Source organism: Pygocentrus nattereri, chromosome 22 (assembly GCF_015220715.1).
Source record: "Pygocentrus nattereri isolate fPygNat1 chromosome 22, fPygNat1.pri, whole genome shotgun sequence".
In the NCBI taxonomy this organism is placed as follows: Eukaryota; Metazoa; Chordata; class Actinopteri; order Characiformes; family Serrasalmidae; genus Pygocentrus; species Pygocentrus nattereri.
Window position 1 is genome coordinate 34280379 of NC_051232.1, and position 27642 is coordinate 34308020.

The window sequence follows — 27642 nt, forward strand, 5'->3', positions numbered from 1 at the left end:
TTTAAATGGAAACACTTTATATCAGTTATAGCAAGAAAATGCAACTTAAAACAATACACAAATAAATCTGTGTTCTCTTCAAATATACAAAACCAAAAACTATAAATATCAACATTAAGAGTAAAATCTTCAAGTCTGGCATTTGGTGGGTGAATCAATTCATGACAAAAGATACCCATGGTAACATTAAATATCAATAAAAATCTAAAGATTAATAGCTTTGCATTTACAAGATTTTACTTTTAAAGCCAAAAGAAAATTAAAAGACAGTTGTGCTGAAGTGAAACAATAAAAGACTGAGCGGACAAAGAAATGAACACCACCAAATAGCTCCACAAAATAACAGGAATTTGAATAATAATAACAATAATAATAATAAATTTATATAGAGCCTTTCACAAACCCAAGGATGCTTGACAGGTTTACTCCAGTTCTTCCTATAATTGTAAATCAATGGGTATACCATCATTTTTTTAAGGGGAAAAAAAAAAAGATTAAAACCCACACGGCTCATTCAGTCCAGCTCTGGATTAAGACTCCAGAACTCAAAGCAAACGCTGTGACCAGGACAAACCGCACATACTTGTACGACTAAGAAGAGGACGGTAGAAGCCTAAGGCTAACAGCATGCAACTGCACGGTTAACTGCTGGACATCAGCCTTCAGTCATTGTTTGGTAAAACTATTTGTATCGTGTGGTGGTTCATCAAAGACAATTTCAAAAAAGATTTTCAGACTAAAAAGGTCTTATTCTGTACAATACTCGGAGGCACATCACCGTGCATGCATAGACTTCAAATCCAGAGAAATAGAAAAATGACTCAAAGCTGTCTTCTTCCCTCTCAGGGCAAACGTAGGTTTGGAAATCCATCTCACAATCACCCACTGCACACAGAGTTCTTGAATAAATAAAAGACAAAGCCTATTTACTCTCTTTTGGCAGAGCAAAGTAACAGCCTGCATGAAAATATAAAAAAAAAGTCAAAAGAAAAAACAAAGAGAGACAGCAAAGACCAACATTAACATACAAAATAAAGTAATTCCATGATGACATGCCATCGGACTCCACCATTCATAAGTTACAGTAACGTATTTTAAGCTTTAAGGAAACAATTATTAAATATTTCTCTCATTTAATGCATTTTCTGGCATTGGCTAGTAAAGGAAATCTAATGGAACGGAAGCAAAGCAACAAAACACACAGGACACAAAAATATAAGAACATGACAACACATCAACATCAGTTACAGGATGATTACGCATTTAGAAAATGTTTTAATGCTCTGAAATAATTACCTACAGGTGTAGAAAGAAATAAAATTAGCAAGAAATCCAAAAAAAAAAAAAAAAAAAAAAAAAAAAAAAAAAAAAAAAATAATAATATCAGTACAGTGTTTGTACACCAAGCACGGAGCAGAGATGGATCACGGGCAGAATAAACACCTTTAAACTAAATGACACCTATTCATCTATGTGCAATACGAAGAACGTTGAGGTTTAAGGACAGTCTCTTAAGGCACGTTACCAAAGTCACACAACCATCTAACTGCTAACAGGGACACCAACACCCGGAAAACGGCTGCAGATCAGCCGTGAATCTCAGCCACCACACATTGGATGTTCCTGTTATGAGAAGCAAAAAACCACTTTAATGGTTAATCTCAACTTTGAATAGCACACTGTAGCTCTGTAATGACAAGGGCACACCACTGGCTACTCAAAAAGGGGTAATAACTAATATGCATATTTAAAAAGGTGCACTATAAACATAATATACATCTGGTTGTGAACTTCGTAAAAAGGTTTTGCACACTGCACTGGCTTTGTGGGACTTCACATAATCAGCTTGCACAGCTTTAGCTTTAAAAAAAAAAAAAAAAAAAAAAAAAATATCGTTTTCCACGGCTTTGCAGAAATGCAACATATATCTCATCATCCATTCACCAAATCCACCCATGCAGTCTTTATCTGCTTCCATCACTCATTACTTTGAGGTCCTTGTACGTTTCGCGGGGGTGGATAAGGGTTCACTGCCTCTTTTCGTGGCGGTTTTTGGAGATCCGATTTGTGCAAGGGTAGCTTCAATCTTTCTTTGAGACCTAGTCAACACCTGGTCTTCTGATTTTGCCGGTTTCACGTCTGCAGTTTGAGACGGAGACGTCAAACCTTCTCGACCTTTAGGGGAATGAGATTTTTTCACGTCTGCTTTTGTTTGTGGAGACTTGCTGGTTCTCGGCAGGGCGTCCTTCCTGGTTGGGGATTTAGTGTCAGCTGCAACATTTGTTTCAGATACTTTAGTGAGCGCCTTCTTTGCTGGGATTCCAGCTCTGTCTTTCAAACCTCTTAATGATCTGCTGACACTGCTCTTGGGGGTCTTCTCTTTTACTGCAGATTTGACTTTTGCTTTTTTAGCCAAGGCTTTCACCTTCTTGACAATGGCAGACCTTTGTCCTTTACCTGCAGACATGGCTTTAGAGACATTCTTTGGCATCACGCGCACCTTTTTTGCCTTGTCCAGGGAACTCTCCAGCTTCTTCAATGTATTTTGTTGAACTTGCATTTTCTCACGCATGTTGGAATATTTCCTCAGAATTCTGGCACTTGCTGGGTTTTTTGCATTGGCTGTGACCTTGCCGTGGCTCTCGGAAGGCTGTGGCTGGATCAAACCAGTATAGCTGTGGGGTTTCGTAGAGATTCGTGTAGCAGTGCTTGGTTCTCGCTTCTCTTTACCTTTCGAGACGGAGATACCCTGAGCTAATGCTTTAGCAATTAGCCGTTTGTTCTTGGGGTTGCTCTTCACTGGAGATGCAATGGCAAACTTTTTCAGATGCTTTTTTAAACGTTCAGCCTGCACGCTTGGAAAGACCCCATTGGAGGCCCCTGGAACAGCTGCTGAGGTGTGGAAACACAGTTGCGTTTCAGATGGAAGCCTAGTGTTCACCTTCTTAACAATAACGAGAGATTTCGTTTCAGTGGACTGCAAGAACCACCGACAAATACTGGGAAGGTCAAACGACTTCATAAAGAGCATTTGCACAGGAGAGAACTTCTGCTGCTCCAGCGACCTTGGCTTTCGAATTCTTCTTTTGCTTTTCCATATTTCTTTCAGTCGATCAGCCTTGTTTTTTGGTCTTGGCGCAGGCTGTCCCTCTTTGTCCATCTGAACCCATCCTTTCTGCATCTTATCAAATTTGGTGTTTAATTCTGAAATCAAATGTTGGTTCTCTTCTCCATTTAATGCCTCCAAAAACTTGGATGTACTGGGGGTTACAGGGGTGGTGGTTCGTAAGGTAACAGAAACAGAGTTATCTGACAAAGAAGAATCTTTTGCTTGATCCTTAAGAAGTTTATCCGTTTTTAATTTCACACTCTTGGGACTCTGTTCTCCTTCCAGAATGGAGGGAGGTACAGATGTTTTGACACTCCTTGGAGGTCTTTGGGAGGATTTCATGCTCTTGGGAGGTGTTGCAGAGCTATCCATCTTTTCAGCAACAGACACATTGCTCCTTCGCAATGACATACGCCCAGGGCTCTCCGAGACGTTTCCAACAGACAAAGTATTTCTGGATGGCTGTTCTGCTACTGAAGCATTTCCACTTCTTAGAGGCATGTGTCCAGCGCTCTCCGTTCTCCTACTGGTTGGGACGAGGTCACTACTGGATTGTTCAGTGAGAGAGCTTGACACATCCTTGATCACGCCATCTGAACCTCCAGAAACATGCTGATTAACTGTGCTACTATTCCTGCTTCTCAAAGGCATGCGACCAACACTGTCTGAACCGCTTCTACTGGGAGAGATGCAAGAATCTTTGACGATGTGCTCTGCATTATAGCTATCCCTGCTCCTCAAAGGCATCCGTCCCAGCCTCTCTAAACGGCCTCCTGTAGGGGAACTGGAAGATTCTCCCCCAGTAGGCTGATCAACGGCACTGCTGTTCCTGTTTCTCAAAGGCATTCGTTCAGAGGGTTGCGTACTATTTTTGATGGGTGAAGCAGAGACTTTAACAGGCTGTTCAATTTGATGACTGCCGTTTCTAAGGGAGATTCTTTCAGAACTCCTTAGGGACTTGCCAGGAGATTCACCAATTTTGGGTGGAGTAACCTCCATATTCTCTGGAATATCATCAGATACGGAATCTTGTCCTTGAACTTTGTCTTCATCTTTTGGGGTTGATGGCTCAAGAACATTCTGCTCTTTGCTACTCTCGATTTCCTTCTCCATCATTAATTTTTGCTTCTGCCTCGTGCACACCATATTATCCGTTATGTCTACACCATCCCGCTGTGTGACAACTGGGGACCTTTGCGTTTTCTCAAGATTAAGATTTTCTGTGGGATTCAAATTATATTGACCGTCCTGACATGGCACATTTTCTTCAACATGTTTTGATTTTGAAGTTTTCAAATGCCGTTTAGATTCTGGAGTACTCTGATTTTTATCAGGGCTATCTGACTGTGTTTCCATCTGACCTGGTGCATTAGAAGACATCGTTTGTTCGGATGTACCTTTGGATACTCTATTTCGGAGACATCTGTTTGAGGGAGCAACAGTTTTTACAACTTTTTTTGGACTGGAACCGTCAAGAGTGTTCGGTACAAGCCCCTCTCCCTTACATTCTTCATGTTGTTCCTTTGTAATCATTTCCTCAACACTTAAATCAGACGTCCCTGCCTCTTTTTCTTTATCTTTATCTTGAGTTGGTTCAATATCATCTCCAGGTTTGAGATTAGTTTCAGTTCCACAAGTAATTTCTATGTCAGCACTTTTATCTGTGCTCGTCATCACTTGCAAATCTACACATTCAGTTTGTTCTAGAGCCTCAGTTAGGACACCTCTTTCTACACACACACCTTCTGTGTCAGAGGCATCATCTTTGGCCAAGCCTGAAGACAATGGGCTCTGCAGTGCCTCTGTGGCTACATTTTGATCCTGATCTTCAGTTTCTAATCCACTCTGTGTCACGCCTGACACAGAGAAATCTAGGGTTTCTTTTGTTGTCAGCTCCACCTCTTGAGGTGCTACATTAATATCTGTCACAATGGAATCTACAAGGTCTCCTTGGTGGACACCAACGTCGTTACTGTCAGCAACACTTTCACATATGCCTGCATTTAACTCCTGCTGTACAGATGTGTCACTCTGCTCACTTTCAACTGGACAAGAAAACTTCTCTGTACTTTGAGTCTGATCCGTCTGACTGGTTTCTACATCCTCACTTGCCATAACATCTTCAGGAACTTCCGTCTCCTCTGGTTGATCAGAGGGCTTTTTGTGTATTACAGTTTCCATACAGTCCGCTGTAAACAGTATATCCACTGGAGGAACACCATCAGGCTTAGCTAGAGCCTGCTTTGGGGCGACTGACGTGGTCATCTCCGGCATAGGAACAGGGCAATTCCCACTACCGTTCTCAGCAGATTTACGTGCCAACGTTCGCACGGTTTTTAGTTCACAACAACCCCCAATATACCGGAATCCCCTTGTGCTTTTTCTAGCATTTTTTCGTGGAGTCATGTGAATGTGTGATTGATGCTCACATTCAGTAATTGGTTTTCCAACATAGACAATGTCACATGTAATATCAGGACCATTAATAATATGACATCCTGAGCTATCCCTAAGAAGAGAGTGAGATACCCTACCACTTTTCCTAGCTGTTCTTGGGGAATTAGGTGAAATTACATTTGAGGTCCTTTCAACTGTGCAGGATCTGGTGATAGAACCTCTTTCTACAGCACAGCATTTGGCATCAGAGTGACCTTGCCCCATAGATGAAGACAGCTCAATAACATCAGACTCGCTGCAACTTGCTTGTAAACGTGTGTCAGAAGTACACAGGTCCTGGTCTACCATACCACTATTTACATGCTGATTGCCTGCGCCCTCTTCCATCAAGTTTTTGGCTTCAAGGCTGCCAGAGCTTCTATTTTTCACAATAAGGAGAGTCGGACATTTTGGCTGAACATCTATATTTCTAGATTCAGCAGCTACTACGTCAGAGGATGCCGAATCTTCATCCCCGATGCTTGTCTTAGTAATATCTAGGAAAGGTCCAGTCTCAACCGAGGCAACTGGTGATCCCTCAGTTTTCAAGGGCAGCTCTGCATGTGAAAATTCATCACTCTTTACAAAAGGTGATTCTTGGACCCTAAATGTGCTTAATGCTACAGATAAATCTTGCATCTCCTCACACCCCTGGTTCCTGGTCCGTTCTTCAAACATCACATGGCTGCTGCCTGAAGTTGTTGGTTTTTCTGGGATGGTTGGGGAGCACGCCTGAAAAGTACTGTAGGAAGATACAGCCTTGACCTCAGTTTGCAAGAATCCAAATGCATCAACAACTTGCCGCTGGTGATGCAAACAAAGCTTAGCCATGAACTGTTCCAATTTGGAAGCTGATTGCAGATCCCTTCCCGTCAGATCCAGATCCAGATCTAAGGAGTCCCTAAAACAAAAATAAACAAATGAATATGTAAATAAGACAACTTATTTTTACAGTTTAAAGCAGCTCCCCTCCCACCAACCCAGGCTGGTATTCAAAACACACAACTACAGTGGTTTGGCGAAAGTATTCAGGTGAAGAAGGTTCAGAACAAGATATAGCCATTGGACTGAAAACCATGTGCAAAGCTTATCTTTTAAACTTAATTGTGAGTTACCCACCCAGAGACAGCGAGGCCAATTGTACTCTCTCGGACTCCCGGCTACGGACGGCTGCGCCTCTCAGAAGCCCCTACCGGATTCTTTAAAATTGCAATTTGCATGACCAAAGAAAGGGAATCTAAGTCAGCCTACCAAGCCTATAGTGATTCAAGTTAATGCCTCATTGGTCCAGAAATTCATAATTTGTCTAAACTCAGTCTGACCTTGTTAACATGTCTAGCTATACAGATCCTAAGAAACCTGCTTCCGTCTCCAGATCTGTCTTGAATGTTTATTTTACATCTATTCAATTAGGTTCCTTAAACAAAAAAACTATCACTTTAAGGATCAGATTTGGGTATCAGTGATGCTACAGTGTCAATTCCTTGCTCATCATAAAGATCTTTTATTTACATTTTATATTAAATTGTATCAAATAAAATAAACAAATAAACAGTGATCCTACCAATTTGGCACATTAACCTAATTCAAGTTCTTTGGCCAACGCTTACGAACAACAGCTTTTACAACACTTGCCATAGATTTTAAACAGGACTCGGAGCAGGGCTTTAGCGGGCCCACTCGGTAACTTTGACCCCGTTTACACCTGATCACTTGAGTCTTAAAAACGGACCCAAGATCCATTTAAACCAGACACAAATCCAATCACCGAGACTAGATTTGGAGGCAGTCTGAGACATGAGGTACAGGTTATAGCAGCATAACAGTATCCGTCTCCAGAGCACACTCAACAACTAAAACCCCTCCCAGTAGAACCAAAATTCCTCAGAGTTCAACCAAAACCCCTCTCAGTACAAATGAAACTCCTCCCAATGCAGTCCATCACAGTTGGCATGTGATCCATGTCTGCAAGGAAGATAATCATGGAGGATCCACATGGTAAGGGCCAGATAAAACAAAATGCTTAAGAGCAACACAGATGCTACCATACAAACAAACTGCAGATGAGCCTAAACAATAAACAACTGATAACTAGTTGCCACATAACGAGTGGATTCACATGTTCCATCAGACACAGCAATTGGATTTCAGTCAGACTAACCGGAGACGTATCTGACTACCAAGCGTAAATGCATGGGGCTAAAATCTTAGGATACAGGAGATGTTCAAGATACTACTCACATGAAGTGACCAGTCATAAACAGCATCAGGGTAGCCACGGCCAATGTGGGACTTTTTTTTTTTTTTTTTTTTAAATTGAAACAAAAGTATATTGCTTTTTTCCCCAAAGTTTTAACTGACCGTTTATAATTAGTTAATATTTTCCATGAATATTTCACTTTTCAAGCTTTCTAGCTCCTGTTGAAAATTCTACAGCATGAGACTGCCACCACCACACTTCACTCATTTGCTGAAATTTATTGCGCTTTTTTAACCCCAATTCCAATGAAGTTGGGATGTTGTTTAAAATAAAAATAGAATATGATTTGCAAATCCTTTTCAATCTATATTCAATTGAGATATTTAATGTTAAAACGGATAAACTTTGTTTTTTGCAAATATTCCCTCATTTTGAATTTGATGCCTGCAACACGTTCCAAAGAAGTTGGGACAGGGGCGTGTTTCCCACTGTGTTACATCACCTTTCTTTTTAACACTCAATAAGTGTTTGGGAGCTGAGGACACTGATAGTTAGAGCTTTGTAGGTGGAATTCTTTCCCATTCCTGCTTGATGTACAGCTTCAGTTGGCAGCTGGCAGGCCAGTCTAGTACCCGCACTCTTTTACTACGAAGCCACGCTGTTGTAACACGTGCAGAATGTGGCTCGGCATGGTCTTGCTGAAATAAGCAGGACGTCCCTGAAAAAGACGCTGCTTGGATGGCAGCAGATGTTGCTCCAAAACCTGTATGGACCTTTCAGCATTAATGGGCCTTCACAGATGTGCAGGTTACCCCTGCCATGGGCACTAACCCCCCCACACCATCAGAGATGCTGGCTTTTGAACTTTGAGCTGAAAACAATCCGGACAGTCCTTTTCCTCTTTGGCCCGGAGGACACGACGTCCATGATTTCCAGAAACAGTGTGAAATGTGGACGCGTCAGACCACAGGACACTTTTCCACTCTGCGTCAGTCCATCTCAGATGAGCTCGGCCCAGAGAAGGCGGCGGCGTTTCTGGGTGGTGTTGATATGTGGCTTCGCTTTGCATGGCAGAGTTTTAACCTGCACTTGTAGACGGAGCGACGAACTGAGTTCACTGACAGTGGTTTTCCGAAGCGTTCCTGAGCCCATGTGGGAATATCCGTTACAAAATGATGTGGGTTTTTAATGCGCAAAACAAAGTTTATCTGTTTGAACATCTTGTCTTTGGAGTGGATTCAACTGAATATACGTTGAAAAGGATTTGCAGATCATCGTATTCTGTTATTATTTATGTTTTACATAACATCCCAACTTCACTGGAATTGCAATCTTTTTTTTTTAATAATAAATTTAATTTAAAAGTGCCTTTCTCGACACTCAAGGACACTGTACAAAATGTAGGGGAAAAAAAAAAAATATATTTTTATTTTATTTCAGATAAACAGTTGGAAAGGGAAGAGGGCGGGAACAAAGTACTTAGTTTACTAGATAGATAGAGCTGGGTTTCATCTGCATAGCAGTGGAAATGGATGTCGAAAGAGCGAAAAATATTGCCAAGGAGCAGAAGGTAAATGATGAAAAGTAGGGGCCCCAGGACAGAGCCCTGGGGTACACCATAAGAAACAGGGGAAGACTGAGACCTGAAAGATTTGAGTTGAATGAACTGAGTGCGGCATGAGAGATAGGAATGAAACCAGTCGAGTGCGATATGATTAATGCCAATGGAAGATGGTCTGTTAAGGAGGATGGTATGAGAAATAGTGTTGAAGGCTGCGCTCAGATCTAGAAGAATGAGAATGGAAAATAAACCAGAATCAGCTGCCATGAGAAGGTCATTAGTGAAGAGCCGTTTCTGTGCTATGGAGAGGGCGAAAACCAGACTGGAATTGTTCATATAGACAATTTTGGGATAGGTAGGAATGAATTTGAGTAGCAATAACTTTTTCAAGTATTTTGGAAATGAAAGGGAGGTTAGAAATCGGGCGAAGGTTATTAAAGTTGTTGGGTTCTGAGCCAGACTGTGTTTTTTCAGAATAGGAGTGATAGCAGCCGTTTTGAAGGGCGTAGGAACAATTCCACTAGTGAGTGAGGAATGAATAATGGCAGTTATGAGGGGGAGCAGAGAGGAAAGACCATATTTAACTAAGACTGTAGGCAAAGGATCAAGCTGACATGTAGAAGGTTTTGATTTGCTAATGAGATCAGAAATGACAGATGCATCTGGAAGCTGAAAGCAGGAAAGAGACTGACTATGTGAAAGAGGTACAGAGAAGGAGAGAGGCTCTGGATCAGGACAGATGTTCTGGTGGATTTTATAAATTTTCTCACTAAAAAAAACAACATCAAAGCATTACAAGTATCAGTTGAGTACAAGTGGGAAGGTAGGAAGGATTTGGGTTGGAAGAGTTTGTTGACTAGAGAGAACAGTGCTTTGGTGTTCCCTTCACTAGTTAATTAGACCAGAGTAATAGGATGTCATTGTTCAAACTAAATCTTCCTTATACTGCAATATGTGTGTTTTGTGCATTTCTTTGTGGATGATAAGACCAGATTTTCTATAGAGTCGCTCGAGCTGACGAGCTTTAGCTTTCATTAGCCGCAGTTTAGGGGTTTTCACAGGAGCGAGAGAGTTGAGAATATAGGTTAAACTATTGTTATAGTGGTCAACAAGTTCATCAAGTGAAGATGAGCTGCCAGTTTCAGAATATTGTCCAGGCTGGAGGTGAGGACATCCTTATCAATGTCTTTGATGTTCCTAAATGAGATGAGACGTGATGGCTTGGTTATGGAGAGACAGTGTAATGTTAAATGAGAGGAGGAAATGATCAGTAACTTCATCAGCTGTACAATTAGACGGAGTGAGACCGGAACAACAGATTAAGTCCAGTGTATGTCCTTTTATGTGGGTAGGAAAATCGATGAATTGATTAAATCCAAAATTCTCCTGGCAGGATGAGAAGTCTTTGGTGAGGGGGAGATTATTGCAGTCCATGTGGATATTGAAATCCCCCAGCAATATTACATTAGGTGAGAGAGTAGATGAATGAGTGAGTAGAGAGGCTAAATCAGTTAGGAAGTCATTATGGGGCTTAGGAGGACGGTAGACTGTAGCGGTGATGGTAGGAGAGGGTCCAGGCACTTCACATGCTAAACATTCCAGAGAACTGAAAACAGGCACAGATACAGGGAGGACTTTCCAATTCTCGCGGTGAAGTATCGCGAGACCTCCTCCGCGACCTACTCCACAGGGTTGACAAACGTAAACAAACCCAGGAGGAGCCGAGTCGGTGAGCTGTGAGGAGTCATTAGGTTGTTGCCAGGTTTCAGTTAGACAGAGAAAGTCAAGCTTGCGCTCAGTGAGGAGATCTTGAATGAGATGTCCCTTGTTCGTGAGTGAGCGGATGTTGAGAAGACCGAAGTTGACGGTAGTGTAGTCGTGTTTGGCCGTAGCATTAGCTGATCTGGCTAAGCTAGCAAGCACGCTGTGGCTAAAACGCCGGCCGGTATTCCTGCGAGGGCGACGGCTGGTGGACCAGAATGATAGAATGTCAGTAGAGATATTTTCAACACGGAAAATCTGGCGACACCCAAGATTAATGCATCTCGGGCGAGGCAGAAAAGCAATGTCCGGGTGAAAATGCAGCACTGCTGGCGGAGGCTCATACCGGGGATAACGCAGCCGGAGAAGTTCAGCAGCGGTGTATTGGAACAGACCTGTCGCAGGTTCGCAGAAGAGCGACAGGACAATCCAAACAATTGCAAACCAGGTAAATAACTGGCTCACCCACATTGTAGAGCACCAGATAGATACCGTGTTGATGAGACGACACTAAATTCCCAAACTTTGTTGAACATAGAGAGACGAGTCCACCGATACTGGAGAGTATATGTACCAAAAAGTCCCACAAAGGGAAAGAAAAGCAACCAAAGAAAAACAAAACACCGGCGAGTAGTGGCAGCCAAACGCGCACAGCGTACACTCAGACCGGAAGCGCGCAGCGTACACTCAGACCGGAAGCGCGCAGCGTACACTCAGACCGGAAGCGCGCAGCGTACACTCAGACCGGAAGCGCACCGGAAGCTTTTTTTTTTTTTTAATTTAGCATCATGTTCTAAACAGAACCCAGTTGCAAAAAGCTTTATACTTCAGTAACAGAGTTTGTGTGCCAATGTTTATTATTCTTAAACAGTATCTCCATTAACTAACCTCGCAACAAATGGTTTTGTAAAAGTCTTCTGAGGACTTTGGAGAGACGTGCTGTCTGAATTACGAGTCTTCTTTATCGAGAGATCCAGGACTCCATCTGAAAAACAAATGTAAATAAAGTGAGGAAATCAAATGAGACCGTTCTGCCGGTCTCCTTCCACAGATGACGCTGGTGTAGATATAATACCTTGTTCAGTGACTTCCGGTTTGACCTTCTTGACTGAAAGGTCCAGGGGAGCGTCTTGGTCTGGCATGAGGAGCTTACTGAGGACAGGATTCTGTGCAGTGGCGGCAGCAGCAGCAGCAGTAGCTGTAGCTGTAGCAGCAACGGTGGGTGGTGTGACAGAGCAGGTTCTCAGCAGGCTTTGGTCCATGTTACCACTGCGCTGAGGTGAGCCCTGAGAGTTGGTATTTGTATAATGCACCACTAGCTGATTAGTCATTTGCTGCATGGTATCACAAGCCACCACGGGGATGTGAGGATCTGGGATCCTTGGTGTGTATTCTGTGGGATGGCAAACAAGGTGCACAAAACAAAGAAGATATGCATAACCACAAAACTACACACATACGAAAAATTAAAATCCACAAAAATGCTTTCATATAAACCAATGGGAAAAAAAATTAAGATGAAGCAAGTGAGGGGAAAAAGAAGTGCTCTGCATGTGTTTTCATGAAACAAGTTACACGGTTATCTGGACAAAACTTGACATTCTACGTGTGGAAACTACTTTTTGATGCACTCACCTTTCCTGTGTAAGACAGCATTGAGGAATTCTTCTACTTGCCACTCAAGTCTGCTGATATTAGACTGATCCTTGCCAAGTAGAGGTTTGCCTCCACTTTCCACAATCTTGTTATTAAGTGCAACTACATGTTCCTGTATGTTGTAAAAGAGAAATGAGCAGCAAACTTCAATTATAACATCATAATTTCCTCATTTCCACTTGGCCTAAACCAGAGGTTCTTAACCTTTTGCAGAGTGCCCAATGTTTAGGGTGAAAAATATTTTTGAGGTGGTTTTGACAGTTAAAGTTTCTTGTTAACTAGATTATTTTATGCAAGTGTGAGTGACGACATTAACTAAGGAATGTTTCTCCATTTAGCTAAATAGTACAAAGAAAACATCAAATGTTGAAACAGAAATTTTCTTGTTTACTGAAAAATATTTGCCCATTTTGAATGAACATGTTCCAAAAGGCTGGGGAAGTTGTGTAATACTAAAAAACACTCATTAATTGGCAGCAGGTCAGGAACATGCCTGGGTATAAAGATCATCTCAGAGAGGCGGCATCTGCTGGCCGTGATCTTTGGGCCCTCAGGCAGCTCTGCATTAAAAACAGGCATGAATGTCTGTGGTGGAAGTCACTGCATGGGCTCAGAAACACTTCTGAAATGACATAAGATAAAAGGAGCCCCTGAAACTGATGAGCAGCTGAAATCCTGAAATCAAACAAGAACAGAAAACGTTTCACTTTCTAAACTACAGCAGCGTCTCGTCAGTTCCCAAATGCTCACAGAGTGCTGGTAAAAGAAGAAGCGATGACACAGCGGTAGACAGACCACTGTCCCAACTTTTTTGGAACATGTTGATGGTATCAAATTCAAAACGGGCAGACATTTAAAAAAAATAAAATAAAAAAAAATCAAATTTCAACATTTGATATGTTGTCTGTAGTATTTTACTTAAAAATATGGTTTACAGGAGTCGCATATAACGGCTTCGTACTGCATCCCAACATTTTTAGAAATGGGGTCATATCTATATATAAATACTCCCATTATATATATATACACAAAAAAAAGCACCACTCCTGCAACCCTGGAAGCACATCACATCCCCCAGGTTAAGAACCCCTGTCCAGAACTACAGCTTTGTGTCTCTGAACACAACATAAACGTCTAATTAACAGGTGGGGCTTATAAATAGAACAGCTAAATCATGAGAGGAAGAAACAAGGAAACAAAAAGAAACTACCTTCACTTTCTCTCGCCTTAAGCAGCAGAAAAGACAATTTTCATCAAATGACCAATTTGACACACTTGCAGGCTTATAATCTGTGGATCCAAGAGAAAAGTAAAAATTAAACTATAGAGGGTAGGAAATGACAAGGTTATATCCTTAACGTGATTTTATTGGTTCTACTGCACACAGAAGCACAAGTATTAGCCCTCTTTTTTAAGTGATTTATATACGTACAATGCTCACAAACGACACACTAAACATTTAAGAAAACATTCCATACTGATTTTTCCAGTTCTCCCAATCTAAGGCCAGGAAATAACAAATCCTGTCACAAATGTTCCTTGAAGCCCATTTTCACCTTCGTGGGTGACCTCTGTGACCTAGCAGACTCCCAAACAAACCCAATACTAGGAGGACTCACGGGAACTTAAATCAACACTTGGTAATGGACAGCTTGCTGAACTTCAAACTCAGAAGAAGTGAACAGGCTGGCCCTTAGCAAGCTGCTTTTTTTTTTTTTAATAAAAATATTCACGTAGGTGACCAAGTTTCTTGTGTTAGACCAAGTTAGAGCAAAAGCTCACTCCAGAAGACGCGTAACGCATTTATAATGACAACGTGCAATAACACTGTACCGAAAGTTTCCAATTCATCTGCCCAGTCAGTCTGTGTCTCTGCCTCATTCCAAAATATTTCTGTTCCTCAAAATGTTCACATTCGCCGTTAGCACATATAAGTTAGCTAGCCAGCTATGTTATCATTAAAGCCAACCATAACGTTTGAGGCCATAAGACGTAATCGACCTGTTGTTGTGCTGAGCAACACAATCAGTGTAGCTTTTCTCACTGGCTGTGCATGGAAAGCAGTACAGCAGCACAACGCTAAGCTTCAAGTCTCTTTTTGCCGCTTGCCACCAGTGCCGTGTTGCCAGAAGCATGGGGGGGTGGTTTTACCACAGAATCATTTACGCCCAATTCCCAAAACGAATTGACCCAACTCCAGTGAGAACCATGGTAAAATGGGACTCCACAACAACAGCAAGGCAGACGAAATGTTTTACAATGCCAAATTTAAAAAAAAAAAAAAAAAAAAAAAAAAAAAAAAAAAAAAAAAAAAAAAAAATCGCACTGATAATTTTTGCAGAAAGCAATTTGATCATTAAAACAGTCCCTCCTTCAGGCTCACTTCTTAATCCTAACACTTCTTTAACAATATACAGATCTCAAATTTTACCGTAGTCCACTGAGCACTAGAATAACGGTGCTCAATAAAGACAATGGAGGAAAACTACGGCCCTCTGATAATATGATTTAAGCCAAGCTCGGAGAAGAGACGTCAATCCAGTTTGTTCATTATCTTGCAAGTCTGCGATTCACAACGCTGGTAAAACGTAATGGACGTCACAGTCACACCATAGTAATTCTGATTACTACAGGGGCAGTCATTGGCTGGAGGTCAGGGATCCAGCCTCGTGACCGGAAGGTCACCAGTTCGATCCCCAGAGCTGACAGCACATGACTGAGGTGTCCTTGAGCAAGACACCCAACCCCCAACTGCAACACCCCCCAAGTGGTTGGTTAATGTAGTGGGTAAAACCTCTGCCTTCTACACTGTAGACTGGGGTTCAATCCCCACCTGAGAGCACCCTACACTATACCAATAAGAGTCCTTGGGCAAGACTCCTAACACCACCTTGGCCTCTCTGCGTAAAATGATCAAATCTGGAGAAGAGCGTCAGCCAAATGCCGTAAAAACTGCTCCCCAGGCACTGTGGATAGGACTGCCCACCGCTCCGGGCAAGTGTGCTCACTAGTGTGTATGTGGTGTTTCACTGCACGGATGGGTTAAATGAGGAGGTGAAATTTCCCCGTTGTGGGACTAATAAGGTTCACATAATCTGATTATCTGACATCGCGTAATTGTGCTGCCACCACTGCGGTAGGCAACCAGTTCATTCTGGAGCACAGGGACAGTTTAAGATAAAGCCACAACTCACTCAGCAAAAGCAGCATCCCAAACTGCATAACTGCACACTAAACAGTATGTAAAGGAGTGCAGCAGCATTAGTAGTGCACTCATTAGTGTAATACGTGAGCGTAGAAGTGTGTGGTTTGGGTCACAGCTTTAGATCCGGCAGCTCCAGAGGCTGAGCATAGCTCTGGAGCTGCTCCTCAAACGTTTATAATGAAAGTTAACCCCCCCCAATAAGGGTGAGCGGAACATCTGAATAATAAGACAGCAACTCCAGCTTAACTGGGCTTCTGATTTAAGAGCTTTAGTAGATTTGCCTGCCAGTCAAGCTGATCATCCCCTCAGAGCACTACCTAAAAACTGCACTGAAGGGGTCCCCATATCTGTTCACCTTTCTTGTGGTCATTCTGGTCTACTCTGCTTGGTCTTCATCCCCCTGTAAGGATGTGTCTGCTGAAGCTGTGATTAAACGAGCTCCATCACAAAGTTACAGCTTGCCCATCAAGATGGTAGCAGGGCATTCTCAACCCTCTATTGCCTCTAAACTCATTTTCCTGACTTTACAATAACGGTAAACATTTAAATACAACAATAGGGTTAACAATAAATGGAAGAGTTTGAATAAGTCAAATAAAACGTACTTGGTCAAACCATCTCTTTGCCGGCACATTTAAACCTCTAAACGTTCAGTATCAAACCTTGAGATTTTGCAGGAATAATGTTTGTTGCCTAGAAGCAACGATGCGCAACAGTGGAATGGGTTTAGCCCGTCACAAACCAGGTCTCAACTCCAGGGAACACGGCTCTATGGGATTCCTTCCCATTGTTGCACAATGTTGCCTCAAGGCAACCAACTCCAAAAGGACCCCTGCACACAATTTATGTCTGAATCTAATAATCAGGTCTGAAAAAATAAAATCAAGAATTATTTTGCGCAAGAAAAATGAACTAAATGTTTTTTATTGCTCTCATAACGCATGCAGTAGAGGGTTAATGACACACCAACACTAGCAACGACCTACGAACTCTGGAAGGAGAAGTGTTATTCCACAGTGCTGGACTGTCTGCACAAAGAGAACCTTAAGGCAGTTTCCACCAAGCTTCCTCCTAGAGACCAGTCGTCATGCACAGCTTAGTAACACCACGTTACACTGGACAACTTGCTCTATTACAGCGGCAACAACTGACTAATCTGACAGTTGAATAATCGATCGATTACTAAAACAACGGATTAATCGGATGATGAATCACCTGAATCACCAAATAACTCGTCAGCTTGCGTCTTGAGGTCGTTTTATGCGTTTGCTAACTAACAATGAAGACAATAAAGACGAATAACATTCACCGTTTTCATGAACTTGCCTGCTAGCACAAAAGAGTAAAACTCCAAGATCTTTATAACTGAGGACGTGCAAATAGCAGCGCTAAAATATAAACTAGACCAGTTTCCCTTTAATCAAGTAAAAAAACTAAATTCCCATTTAAGCAGTGCAGTCTGACCGGTGCTCTGCTGTGCTCCTGAGAGTCTCGCCCTCCTCTGAGAGCAGATACTCCCCACGGCGGCGAACGTTTGTGGAAAACCTGTTTAGGAAGTTAAATGTGAACGACTGTGTGTAAACGCTTCATTTCAGCAGTAAACCTTCGTCAAGCCCCCCCGTACGTCTGCTGAGAACTTCCACCTGAAACCGTCCGAGCGGTGGCAAACGTTCGCGGAGAACCGCAGTCAGTCTGGAGATGCTTACTGGCCTTATCGGGGCGCTCGTTGTACTGGGGCTTCGACGTTCAGACGACGACGCGATGTTTGAACTAAACTAAACAGGGTGGCTGTGAATAAGAGCTACTTGCTTCTCCGGTTCAGCTCCAGTAACGATTCCAGAGAGCAGCACCTCAAGACAGACAACGTTACAGCTGAGCTCGGAACATGAAGCAGGACGGCTTTAAACACCACCTACGGCCACGTCCCAAACCACACTTCTTCCCTTCTCGTACTACACTTATGAGTGTGCTTCTCTTACTGTACGCGCCATTTAGTGTGCTAGTATGCGGATTGGGATGCGGCGTATCCCACAGATATAAGTCTTGATCCAGTGAGCTGACGCGTTTCCTCTTCAGAGGAGTTTAGCTCCCGCACTTTTGAGGAGTTTCCTCGTGAGGCAGGCGTCGCGCTGTTAACTCTCCAGCAGGCGGTAACGTCAAAACGTTCCTAGCGAGCGCGAGAAAGACGTAACGACGTCACCAAATAATCGACCATAAAATCACGTCTCCTAATGCATCACCTAAAATATCTGGAGCACTAAACTAAGAGGTCCACGGAGGAAGATTAGTGAGGACTGATTTATCTACACTAGATCCTTGCTGCCAGCACTTTAACACACACACACACACACACACACACACACACACACACACACACACACACACACACACACACCCAAGAACGAACTGCTGCATTACCTCATTACACCGTTCCAAACGAAGGCAGTTTCTTATCCAGGCATACGTACCTTTGAAAAGCCGTAGGTCCTCTAAAATTCTGGTACCAAGTAATAATTCCAAGATTTTCTCAGTACCTGTGTGGGACAGAAAAAAAAGAGACCAATATGAAACACAGGTGAATTTCTTAGCCATGAACTTCAAATAAATCAATAAATAAAATAGTCCCGAATTACGCAGTCACACTTTCAGGAAATCAGGAAAATTCAGGAATGACAATTAATTGGCATCTAATATGCATCTAATAGACATTTTACTGTGACGGTCACCAAGGAAAACACAAAGACTGGATCATAAACACGTACGCGGCAAAACTGAGGAAGCTTAATAGAAGTTTCTCTTCAAGCTTATTCATTCATTCATTCATAACTGCTCATACAAACACGGCCCACAATGCGGCAAAGCTGTTTTTTGGAGAATGAAGGAAAACGTCATTTTTTGCACTACTGAAGACGAAAAGGCCAAATATGAAGCCACCGCTGTGCTGCACACTCAGCTATATCCTCAGGTTCAGTGTCTGGGGGCACGTGAGAAGTTCTACACACAGGCTTCCTGCCCCGGAGCGCTGGCAGGTTCTGTGGTTTCATCTGCCCTTTAAGATAAGCCGCACAAATAACAACAGAGCCGCGTTTATCGGTACACACGCTGAGGCTTTACCAAGCAAGCACTCACTCTGCAGGAGCAGCGTTCACATCACGCGACAGCAAGAACCTCACGGTGTAATGTTCACACATTTCAGACCAAAGGGCTGTGTGAAGCTGCAGGGTGGCTGCTGAACTGCTAAACTAAACCTGGATTACTTCAGATTAAACCACCTACGAGAGTAAAGTCAAACGGTTGCCCCAAGCGACAGAACTCTACCTGAAGTGATCTGAACACGGTTTCTGGATGGAATAAAACCAGTTAAACTGCATGTAAAACGTTTTTAGGTGTTCTTAAGAAATATTTTAGTGTGCAGCACTGCTTAGTCAAGCAGCCAACCTGTTAATAATCACTAATTATTAGCTAACTAAGCCAACAGCGAGCAAAAAGCTGCAACATTGCTGGAAACATCAATAAAACGTCGTCATCTCCTCCCAGCCCTTTTCGTTTGGTGCTCATCATGAGAGACGGGATGAGTCAGAGAGGCTCAAACAGGACCACCACTGTAAGGACCGAGTTTAGTTACATAAAACGAAAAAGAACCGAGTGGCAACGAAAGAGAAAGCACTCACTAGACGGAGTCAAACCCTCTGCAGGCAGCCAACATCAAAACTACTATCTATAAACATTGCAACACCCAAATCATATCACCATAAAACACATGCGCTGCCAACGTTACTGTAAAGAAAGAAAGAAGCGTTTCTATCCCTCATGCCCTTCCATCACGCTCTCAGAATGACCCTCTCATATATATATATATATATATATATATATATATAAAAATACGTCAATACTGTTTTATATGTATGTATGTACGTACGTACGTACGTACGTATGTTTATTTATTGCCACATGAGGTCTAGCATTGTCCTGCATTAGGAGGAACCCAGGGCCAACCGCACCAGCATATGATCTCACAAGGGGTCTGAGGATCTCATCTCGGTACCTAATGGCAGTCAGGCTACCTCTGGCGAGGACATGGAGGGCTGTGCGGCCCTCCAAAGAACTGCCACCCCACACCGTTACTGACCCACTGCCAAACCGGTCATGCTGAAGGATGTTGCAGGCAGCAGATCGCTCTCCACGGCGTCTCTGTCACGTCTGTCACATGTGCTCAGTGTGAACTTGCTTTCATCTGTGAAGATCACAGGGCACCAGTGGAGAATTTGCCAATCCTGGTGTTCTCTGGCAAATGCCAAGCGTCCTGCACGGTGTTGGGCTGTGAGCACAACCCCCATCTGTGGACGTCGGGCCCTCATACCGTCCTCATGGAGTCGGTTTCTAACCGTTTGTGCAGACACATGCACATTTGAGGCCTGCTGGAGGTCATTCTGCAGGGCTCTGGCAGCTCCTCCTGTTCCTCCTTGCACAAAGGTGGAGGTAGCGTTCCTGCTGCTGGGTTGTTGCCCTCCTATGGCCTCCTCCACGTCTCCTGGTGTACTGGCCTGTCTCCTGGTAGCGCCTCCAGCCTCTGGACACGACGCTGACAGACACAGCAAACCTTCTTGCCACAGCTCACATTGATGTGCCATCCTGGATGAGCTGCACTACCTGAGCCACTTGTGTGGGTTGTAGAGTCCGTCTCCTGCTACCACGAGTGTGAAAGACCACCAACATTCAAAAGTGACCAAAACATCAGCCAGAAAGCAGAAAGGTACTGAGAAGTGGTCTGTGGTCCCACCTGCAGGACCACTCCTTTATTGAGTGTGTCTTGCTAATCGCCAGTAATTTCCACCTGTTGTCTGTTCCATTTGCACAACAGCTGTGAAACTGATGGTCAGTGTTGCTTCCTAAGTGGACAGTTTGATTTACTGGGAGTTACATTGTGTTGTTTAAGTGTTCCCTTTATTTTAATGAGCAGTACATACATACATACACATATACATATACACACACACACACATATATATATATATATATATATATATATATATATATATATATATATATATATATATATATATATATATATATATATATATATATATATATATATATGTCACTCAGTCATTTTAAACTTTTAATATCAAACCACCTACAGACAGCCTGTACCTGTTTTACTTAATTATATTTATTCGTAACTTTTATTTTTGTTTTTTACTTTAATTTGTGATATTGTATTATTACCTTACTAATTTCTTATCTATTTCGATCTTAATTTCTTACCATTTAAAATCTCAAGTTCTATTTTTATCTACTTTTATCTTTTATTCACTGTTATTTTAAATTTTCTTTTAATTTAAAATGATTAAATGTAGTTATTATTTTCTTTGTCATGTCAATCCCTGTTTTTGTAAATGCTCAGCTACACTGAAAATGAGGGTTGCCCTCAATGTACTTCCGAGTCAAAATAAAGGTTGATTGATATGCATGCGTGCACACACACACACACACACACACACACACACACACCCTAGACACACTCTATATTCTCAGTACCTGTTTCATCTAAAGCTCTACGCTGAAGAAATGTCCCCCCCCCCCCTTTCTGTTTCTGTGGCTTTAGAAACGTAAGCCTCGGAAATCTAAACAGAGATGTGAACAGCATCTTAATAAAGCAGTCCTCGCGTTTTTCAGGCCAGCCTTACAACACGCCCAGAACGTCAACTGATTCACAGAAGAAGGAAGAAGAAACCTTGGATCTCCATCTCTGCTGCGCTCCAGTTTGACATTATTTGAAAATGCCTGTTCTTTACACGGCGGGTAAATTTCATGATGAACTGACAAAGTAATGACCCAAAATGACTTGGAAAGACGTCTGGTTCCATTGACTTCCATTAAAAATAGAGCATGTTTTTTCCTTCTGTGAAGTTTCGGAGAAAGGAGTTTTCTTTCCGACAACAGCGACACACAAGTCTCTTAGTTAGGACAAACTGCTCAAGCAGTTTTATTCAGTATTTGGGACCAAACCCAGTTAGTTTTGTTCTTTCTATGATGAAACACGGAGCTGTTGAGGGTTCTGACGAGGATTTCAGCACAACAGTGAGAAATACACCGTCATATCGCCCAGCCTGATGCTCCTCGGCTCCGCTTCCGCGGAACCATGTTACTACGTTCTCCACAGGGCTGAACATACGACGAGTCTGCCACTTGCTTCACAAAGCGCTGCAGAGCCGTCTGTAACGTGGAGGCTCAGAGGCGATGAGGACGTTCTGCTCAGAGCCTTTTATAACGGCGTAATTAGAGCAGCGGCGCGTGCCGTCTTTCCGCCGAGTGCAGAGAACCTTACATAACCACAGATCTATCACGCAAGACTACAGGCGCGCCGCTGTTCCTCGAGGAGTGGGCATGGGGTTCAGTCAAACGGCAAACAAATGACCCTGAGCACCCTCGGTAAGATGCACTACTACTGATCGGTTCTAGATAACGGAAATCTGAAGGCAAACCAGCCCAGGCACGAGGCAAAGGTGGAGACAGTGCTTCCGCAGCGTCTTTCCTCAGGCCTTATGCTGCATTCAACGTGCTGTGCTGGTGTTGGTCGGTGCCATTCCTGTTCAGCGAGTCGCTCCAGTTTGATTTGTGAAGGAAAACGTCCTCCTCACTTCATCAGTCCTTCGGGTTACCAAGTCAAACGCTGAACACTGTCGCTCTTTATTCCACACCAAGCGCAGATTACCCGGGTTATCTACCGCTGGTACAGTCTGGGGTATCTCAGCTTTGTGAGGTGGTGCTGGGGGCGTCACCAGTGGGCGGGAACGCTGCCTTACCGACTTGCATGCTGTGACGTGTCGTCGTGCTTCAGTACCAAGACGTGTTGCATTTGGAGCAAGGCTGGTATGATTATTACAGAGCGGAGCGTTTGAGCTGTTGATGAGCAAAAGGGTCCGGTGGAGATGCTCTTACGACACAAGGACTACAGAACCCTTCACCCCCGACTCAGTGCCAGAGCTCATCAACTTTCTTGTTGCTGTTACAATCTGTACAAACCGTTTCTACACGTTTTGTTTTGGTTCTTTCGTCAACAGCTGTTTTTAAACGTGCTCCGTAAACAAATCTGACCCCCTTACAGCCGTGAGGCGCGGAACGAGGGCCGTTTTCAATGCCAACACGTGAAAGCAGCACTGTTCCTCACTAAGGGCGCTTCTATACGCCGGGGTGGGGAAGTCAGGGCTGGGGTCCAGCAGACTTCGGTGATTTCCAGAACGTATCCACTCCTACGACTTCACAACAACTGAACTGTGCATCGCTACGTCATGAACCCGAGAAAACCCTTCTGCTGCTGTTTAAACCGAGGGGCAGACGGCTTATGTTCTTATCTAGAACCGGGCTGGTCAGCCAGCTAACAGGATAAAAGAGCCAGCAGCCCAAACAGCTCCATCATTAATATCACAGGCTTGAATTAAAGCACGAACAGTGGGAGTCAAACGTAAATCGGCAGTATTAAAGTCTAAAGTGTCACCTGAACGTCTCACACACTTCAAACGTTTCAGTCAGAAGGCGCCTCACACCCAGGCTGCATCCCAAACGGCTCCGTACTCCCTAAAGAGGGTTCTAGCTATGGAGGTTTGTGACTGGATGCGTCCGAGTCCCAAACGACAGCCTCTTGGCTGTTTTGCTCTGTTGAGCTGCAGGATCCAGCGTTTAAACTCCCACACAGTCCCTATGTAGGGTGCAGGGAGGCGTTTGAGACTCAGCCCCAGTGTGAGAAGAGGAGCCGCTGGACTGGAGCTAAAGGCGCCCGTGGTGGTGATCTGGTGGCCACAAGTATTTATAAAGGGAAGGTTTCTGCAGTAAACAGTGCCGTTAGTTCCCTAAAGGACCTCCTTTTCTTGGCAGATACGTTGATTATTATTATTATTTTTTTTTTTTAAGTATGCATATAATCATATTTAACGCGGGCGGCTGTTTATAAAAGCAGCAGGGCACCTGAGGCCGTGCGTCACGGTGAATCACAGTGAGGGGCAGATGAAACGGCAGTAAGCCACTGTCTCTGGCTTCATCATCGGGGCAGTAAATGTCTATTTACCCAGAAAAACACTTCAGATTATTAACATCACTGCACTAAGCAGATTTTCTGCTCGTCTTTATCCGTTGCCAAACCTCTTCAAGGTGGCCCAGTTAGCCTGGACAACAGAAAAATACATATTATTGTGATAAACGTCTCAAAAGATCTTTTTCTGAGGATATTTTGTATCATTACTCGCAGAGCACTGCAGGTTTCATGACACAGAAAGCAAAACGAGTCCCATTTAAATGAGTTGTGCCAAATACTGAACAAAAATCAGTTTTCATAGTTTTTGATCATTTTTTTTTTAAATATAATGACGTTCATTTTTCTAACTGATCAAATTTATGAGAAAAAAAAATCAATATTGTGACATTGCAGTAAATACCCTGAAGTATCGCGATATTTCTGGCTGATCGCCGACCTTTAATGTGCAGCAAGCGTCCAATATCTGGTTTGTCTATTCAGTACTTTAAATAAGACAATAAGCCGAGGCTTTGATGTCCAGCATCACGCGTGGAGTGAAGGTCCCCGTTAACTCCCAAGAACAAACACCACAATAAACAAACACTAAGGTGCAAATTACAGCAGCAATTACAGCAGCCGCGCCGCTGCGGCAGCTCAACAGACCAACGCAACAGCTGGGACACGAGGGAAATCTGGGAATTTTACCTGGGAAAACCCTTTGATTTAAACAAGATTTAAACGTTTGCGTGTTTTACTGCCCTCACTGCGGTATTTGATGCTGTACATACCGTATTCCCTTAAAGGGGAACTCCACCAGCTTTTAAATTTCAGTAGAGGCCAATGCTCCGTTCACAGCGGAGGCGATAGGAACCAGACGTCCCCTCTTTGACGTCAAGCTGCTGAAGGTTTTAACTAAAATTTCACATAAAAAGCATTTCTTAGAAATCAGGGGTGTACATGCAGGGCGCTGTGCGGCAAATTAACCCCCCAAAGAAAACTGATTATTCCAGGTTTTCCATCATCATCAACATTCCATATAAGCTCAGAAGACTCGTGTAGGTTCTCTGGAGGTTCTGGATGGTCAATAAAGTGTTTATATCTGTGTTGTAGTCACGGCGACGCCTGGTTCCCATCACCACCACTGTAAAGACTTCTGGACCATTTCACACCAAACCCTCTGAATGACTGTTTACACCTCACACTCAACACCGCACTGATTTTAAAAAACGGGTGGACTCTCCCTTTAATTTAACTGCGAAACCTGCGCCGTGAGAAGCTCCTGTACACCTGGCGCTCAGCCAGTGCAGATCCTGGTTCTGGGGGGTGTTGCTGCGGTGCAGATGGATATCAGTGGCCTTTTCCAACCCAGGACCAGAACTGCTGACGAGATCCATTTCCAGCCGGAAGAGATGTCAGGTTTAAAAGGCAGGCGACCCCCCCCCCCACACCCCCCCCACGCCCTTCTCCCAAACACAACACAAGGTCTCCAAGCCTACAGCTGTTAAAGCCAGATCTTCACGGGTTCCTCAGAAAAAACTAAATAAAGCGGTTTACTGGAGTCTACAGAGAACCGGGCCAGCCGTTCCGCCTGCGGTGAAACGGTTCTTCAGCCAGATGGAGAACGTTCTGCGCTCAGAGCAAACAGAGCCAGGGCCCAAAACAGCGCCCCAGCCGCACGATGTGGCCAGGAGGGCTTCAATAATCCCGTTCAACTGGACTCGCTGCAGCCCGGCGTCCGAACCCGGACCCGGACCGAGCAGGTCAAACTCTAAAGCTCGGTCTGCTCCCTCAGAAGACCCCGAAGCAGCGCCGCCCGCCCCGCGCACACGGGTCTCCAGAACGACTAGGCACGGTTCTGCACAGAGGAGTTGGTTCTACACAGCACCAAAACGGGTTCTGCCATTGTTCCTATGACAAGCCTGCGTCCCGTTCCGGTGCTGCTCAGAAGCCGAGGCTCTGCACTGAAGCGCACGCGACCTGCATCAACCCGAGGAACCGCCTCACCACACAGAGAACCTTCTGCGCAGGGAACGGCTCCATGCAGAAGGAACGGTCTTGAGCAGCACTGCAGAACCCTGGAGAACCGGGCCTTTTCGGGGTGGACGCGGTCCGAGCGCTGCTCGCCCGGAACACTCCCTGTGTGGCTACGGCTAGCCTGCTAGCCGAGGTAGCTTCGCCTCACAGGAACTTCCCCGGCCCAGCAGCGCGGCTCTCCCCCCGGCCGCCGACGGCGGGGTGGCCCCCCGGAGCGGGGGTGGGCCCCCGCCGTAAGCCCGGCACCGAGAGGAAGAGCCGGGCAAGTGCAGGAGCGCTCACGAACCGCGGGCGCTGCAGCGCCGCTAGGTTAGCTTAGCCTCTCAGCTAGCCTAGCAGCCCAGACTCGGGCGGCCAGTCCGTCTCGGTCCGGTTCCATCAGCGGGAACGCACAGAACATCATACAGAACCAGCGGCCCACGCCCAGCGCGGCCGGGTCAGCGGTCTTACCCACACACTGAATGAGCCTGGAGCGCCATGAGTCCAAATCCTGGCGGACGCCGCGCTTCTCGTTCGTGCTAAGCCGCCTCTTGCACGCGCTCGCCATTTTCTACCGTATGAGTCCCGCGGGAGCGCGCACGCAGAGTCGCGTCGCGGGGGGAGGGGGGGGGGGGCGGGGCACGGGGGGGGGGGGGGGGGGGGGGGGGGGGGGTTGGGGGGGGGGGGGGTTGGGGGGTTGGGCACGTCACACAGCGCGCGCACGAGCATGTACGTGTGATTTTTTTAAAAAAATTTATTTATTTTGCCAAAAGAAAGTTAAAAGTACGGAGCCCCGCTGGTGACATCCTGTATAGATGAAAATAAGGCGTGGCCACGACTTAGTAAGGCACGATCTCATTCCCAGGCCTTGCTAAATCATGGCCACGCCTTATTAACGCGTGGGAACGAGATCCTAATGCGTGGCCATGACTTAGTGAGGCGCGGGAATGAGATGATTAAGTCGTGGCCACGCCTTATTTTTATTTATACAGGATGTCACCAGCGGGGCGCCGTCAGCAGATCGTCTCAGAGTTTCTCTGTTCATAATAAAGGGGTTTAGCACTTTAGGCACAGGTGTTCGTCACCAGGCATCAGGTGTTCGTCACCAGGCATCAGGTGTTCGTCACAACCCAACAGTCATACACGGTTATGCATCAGTTATATGCAGTTATACAACTTAGTATCTCGTGATTGTGGCGCAGCGTCTCGTGATTGTGGCGCAGCGTCTCGTGATTGTGGCAATATTTTCTCTTAATTATGAGAAACGTTCATCATAATTAGACAGTAACTCTCATTATGAGCAACAGTTAAAATGTTTCACACTCTTTACAAAGATGGTTCTTTAAGGGTTCTTCAGTAAAGACTGCGGTTCCAAATCAAACCATGAACATTCAAAGAACCATTTGCGTGATCAAAGCCTTTGCATCATGAAAGGGTTCTCTAGATTGAAGGAGAATACACTGTAAAAGGTTCTGTATAGAACCTTTTCAAAAAGGTTTTTATACAGCAACAAAAATGGTTCTACTATTGTTACAAGGTCTAGTTTCTACGCAGTAGAAGAACCCTTTTTAGTGCAATATAAAACCATTCTGAAAGGGTTCTATGTAGAACCATGTGCAATACATTCTCCTTCAATCTAAGGAACCCTTTAATCATGCAAACGGTTCTTTGGTTCTGCATAGTGTTCATG

General features: G+C 44.2%; 1 protein-coding gene across 4 annotated transcripts; it reads right to left on the minus strand.

The window, feature by feature from the left end:
- wu:fc17b08 lies at nt 1-26519 on the minus strand. 4 transcript variants are annotated; one of them, XM_017684076.2, is made up of 7 exons: nt 26424-26513; nt 18397-18462; nt 13934-14013; nt 12703-12835; nt 12143-12460; nt 11956-12052; nt 1-6446 (listed from the first exon to the last, which is right to left on the minus strand). In XM_017684076.2, exons 5-7 carry the CDS (start codon nt 12405-12407, stop codon nt 1985-1987), a joined length of 4824 nt encoding a protein of 1607 aa, XP_017539565.2. In that variant the 5' UTR covers nt 12408-12460; nt 12703-12835; nt 13934-14013; nt 18397-18462; nt 26424-26513; the 3' UTR covers nt 1-1984. The 4 variants fall into 4 exon arrangements, with proteins under 4 accessions (XP_017539565.2, XP_017539566.1, XP_037388847.1 ...); XM_017684077.2 differs by having other exon boundaries at nt 26428-26503; XM_037532950.1 differs by lacking the exon at nt 13934-14013 and having other exon boundaries at nt 26424-26519.
- Between the last annotated feature and the right edge of the window lie 1123 nt (nt 26520-27642).

Excerpts from the sequence above, each read along its gene's own strand:
- wu:fc17b08 (XM_017684077.2), bottom strand. The coding sequence starts at position 26,452 with ATGGCGCTCCAGGCTCATTCAGTGT. Across the intron at positions 14,014-18,396 it reads GGACCTACGGCTTTTCAAAG|ATTATAAGCCTGCAAGTGTG; the intron begins GTACGTATGCCT and ends TTGGATCCACAG. Across the intron at positions 12,053-12,142 it reads ACCGGAAGTCACTGAACAAG|ATGGAGTCCTGGATCTCTCG; the intron begins GTATTATATCTA and ends TTTGTTTTTCAG.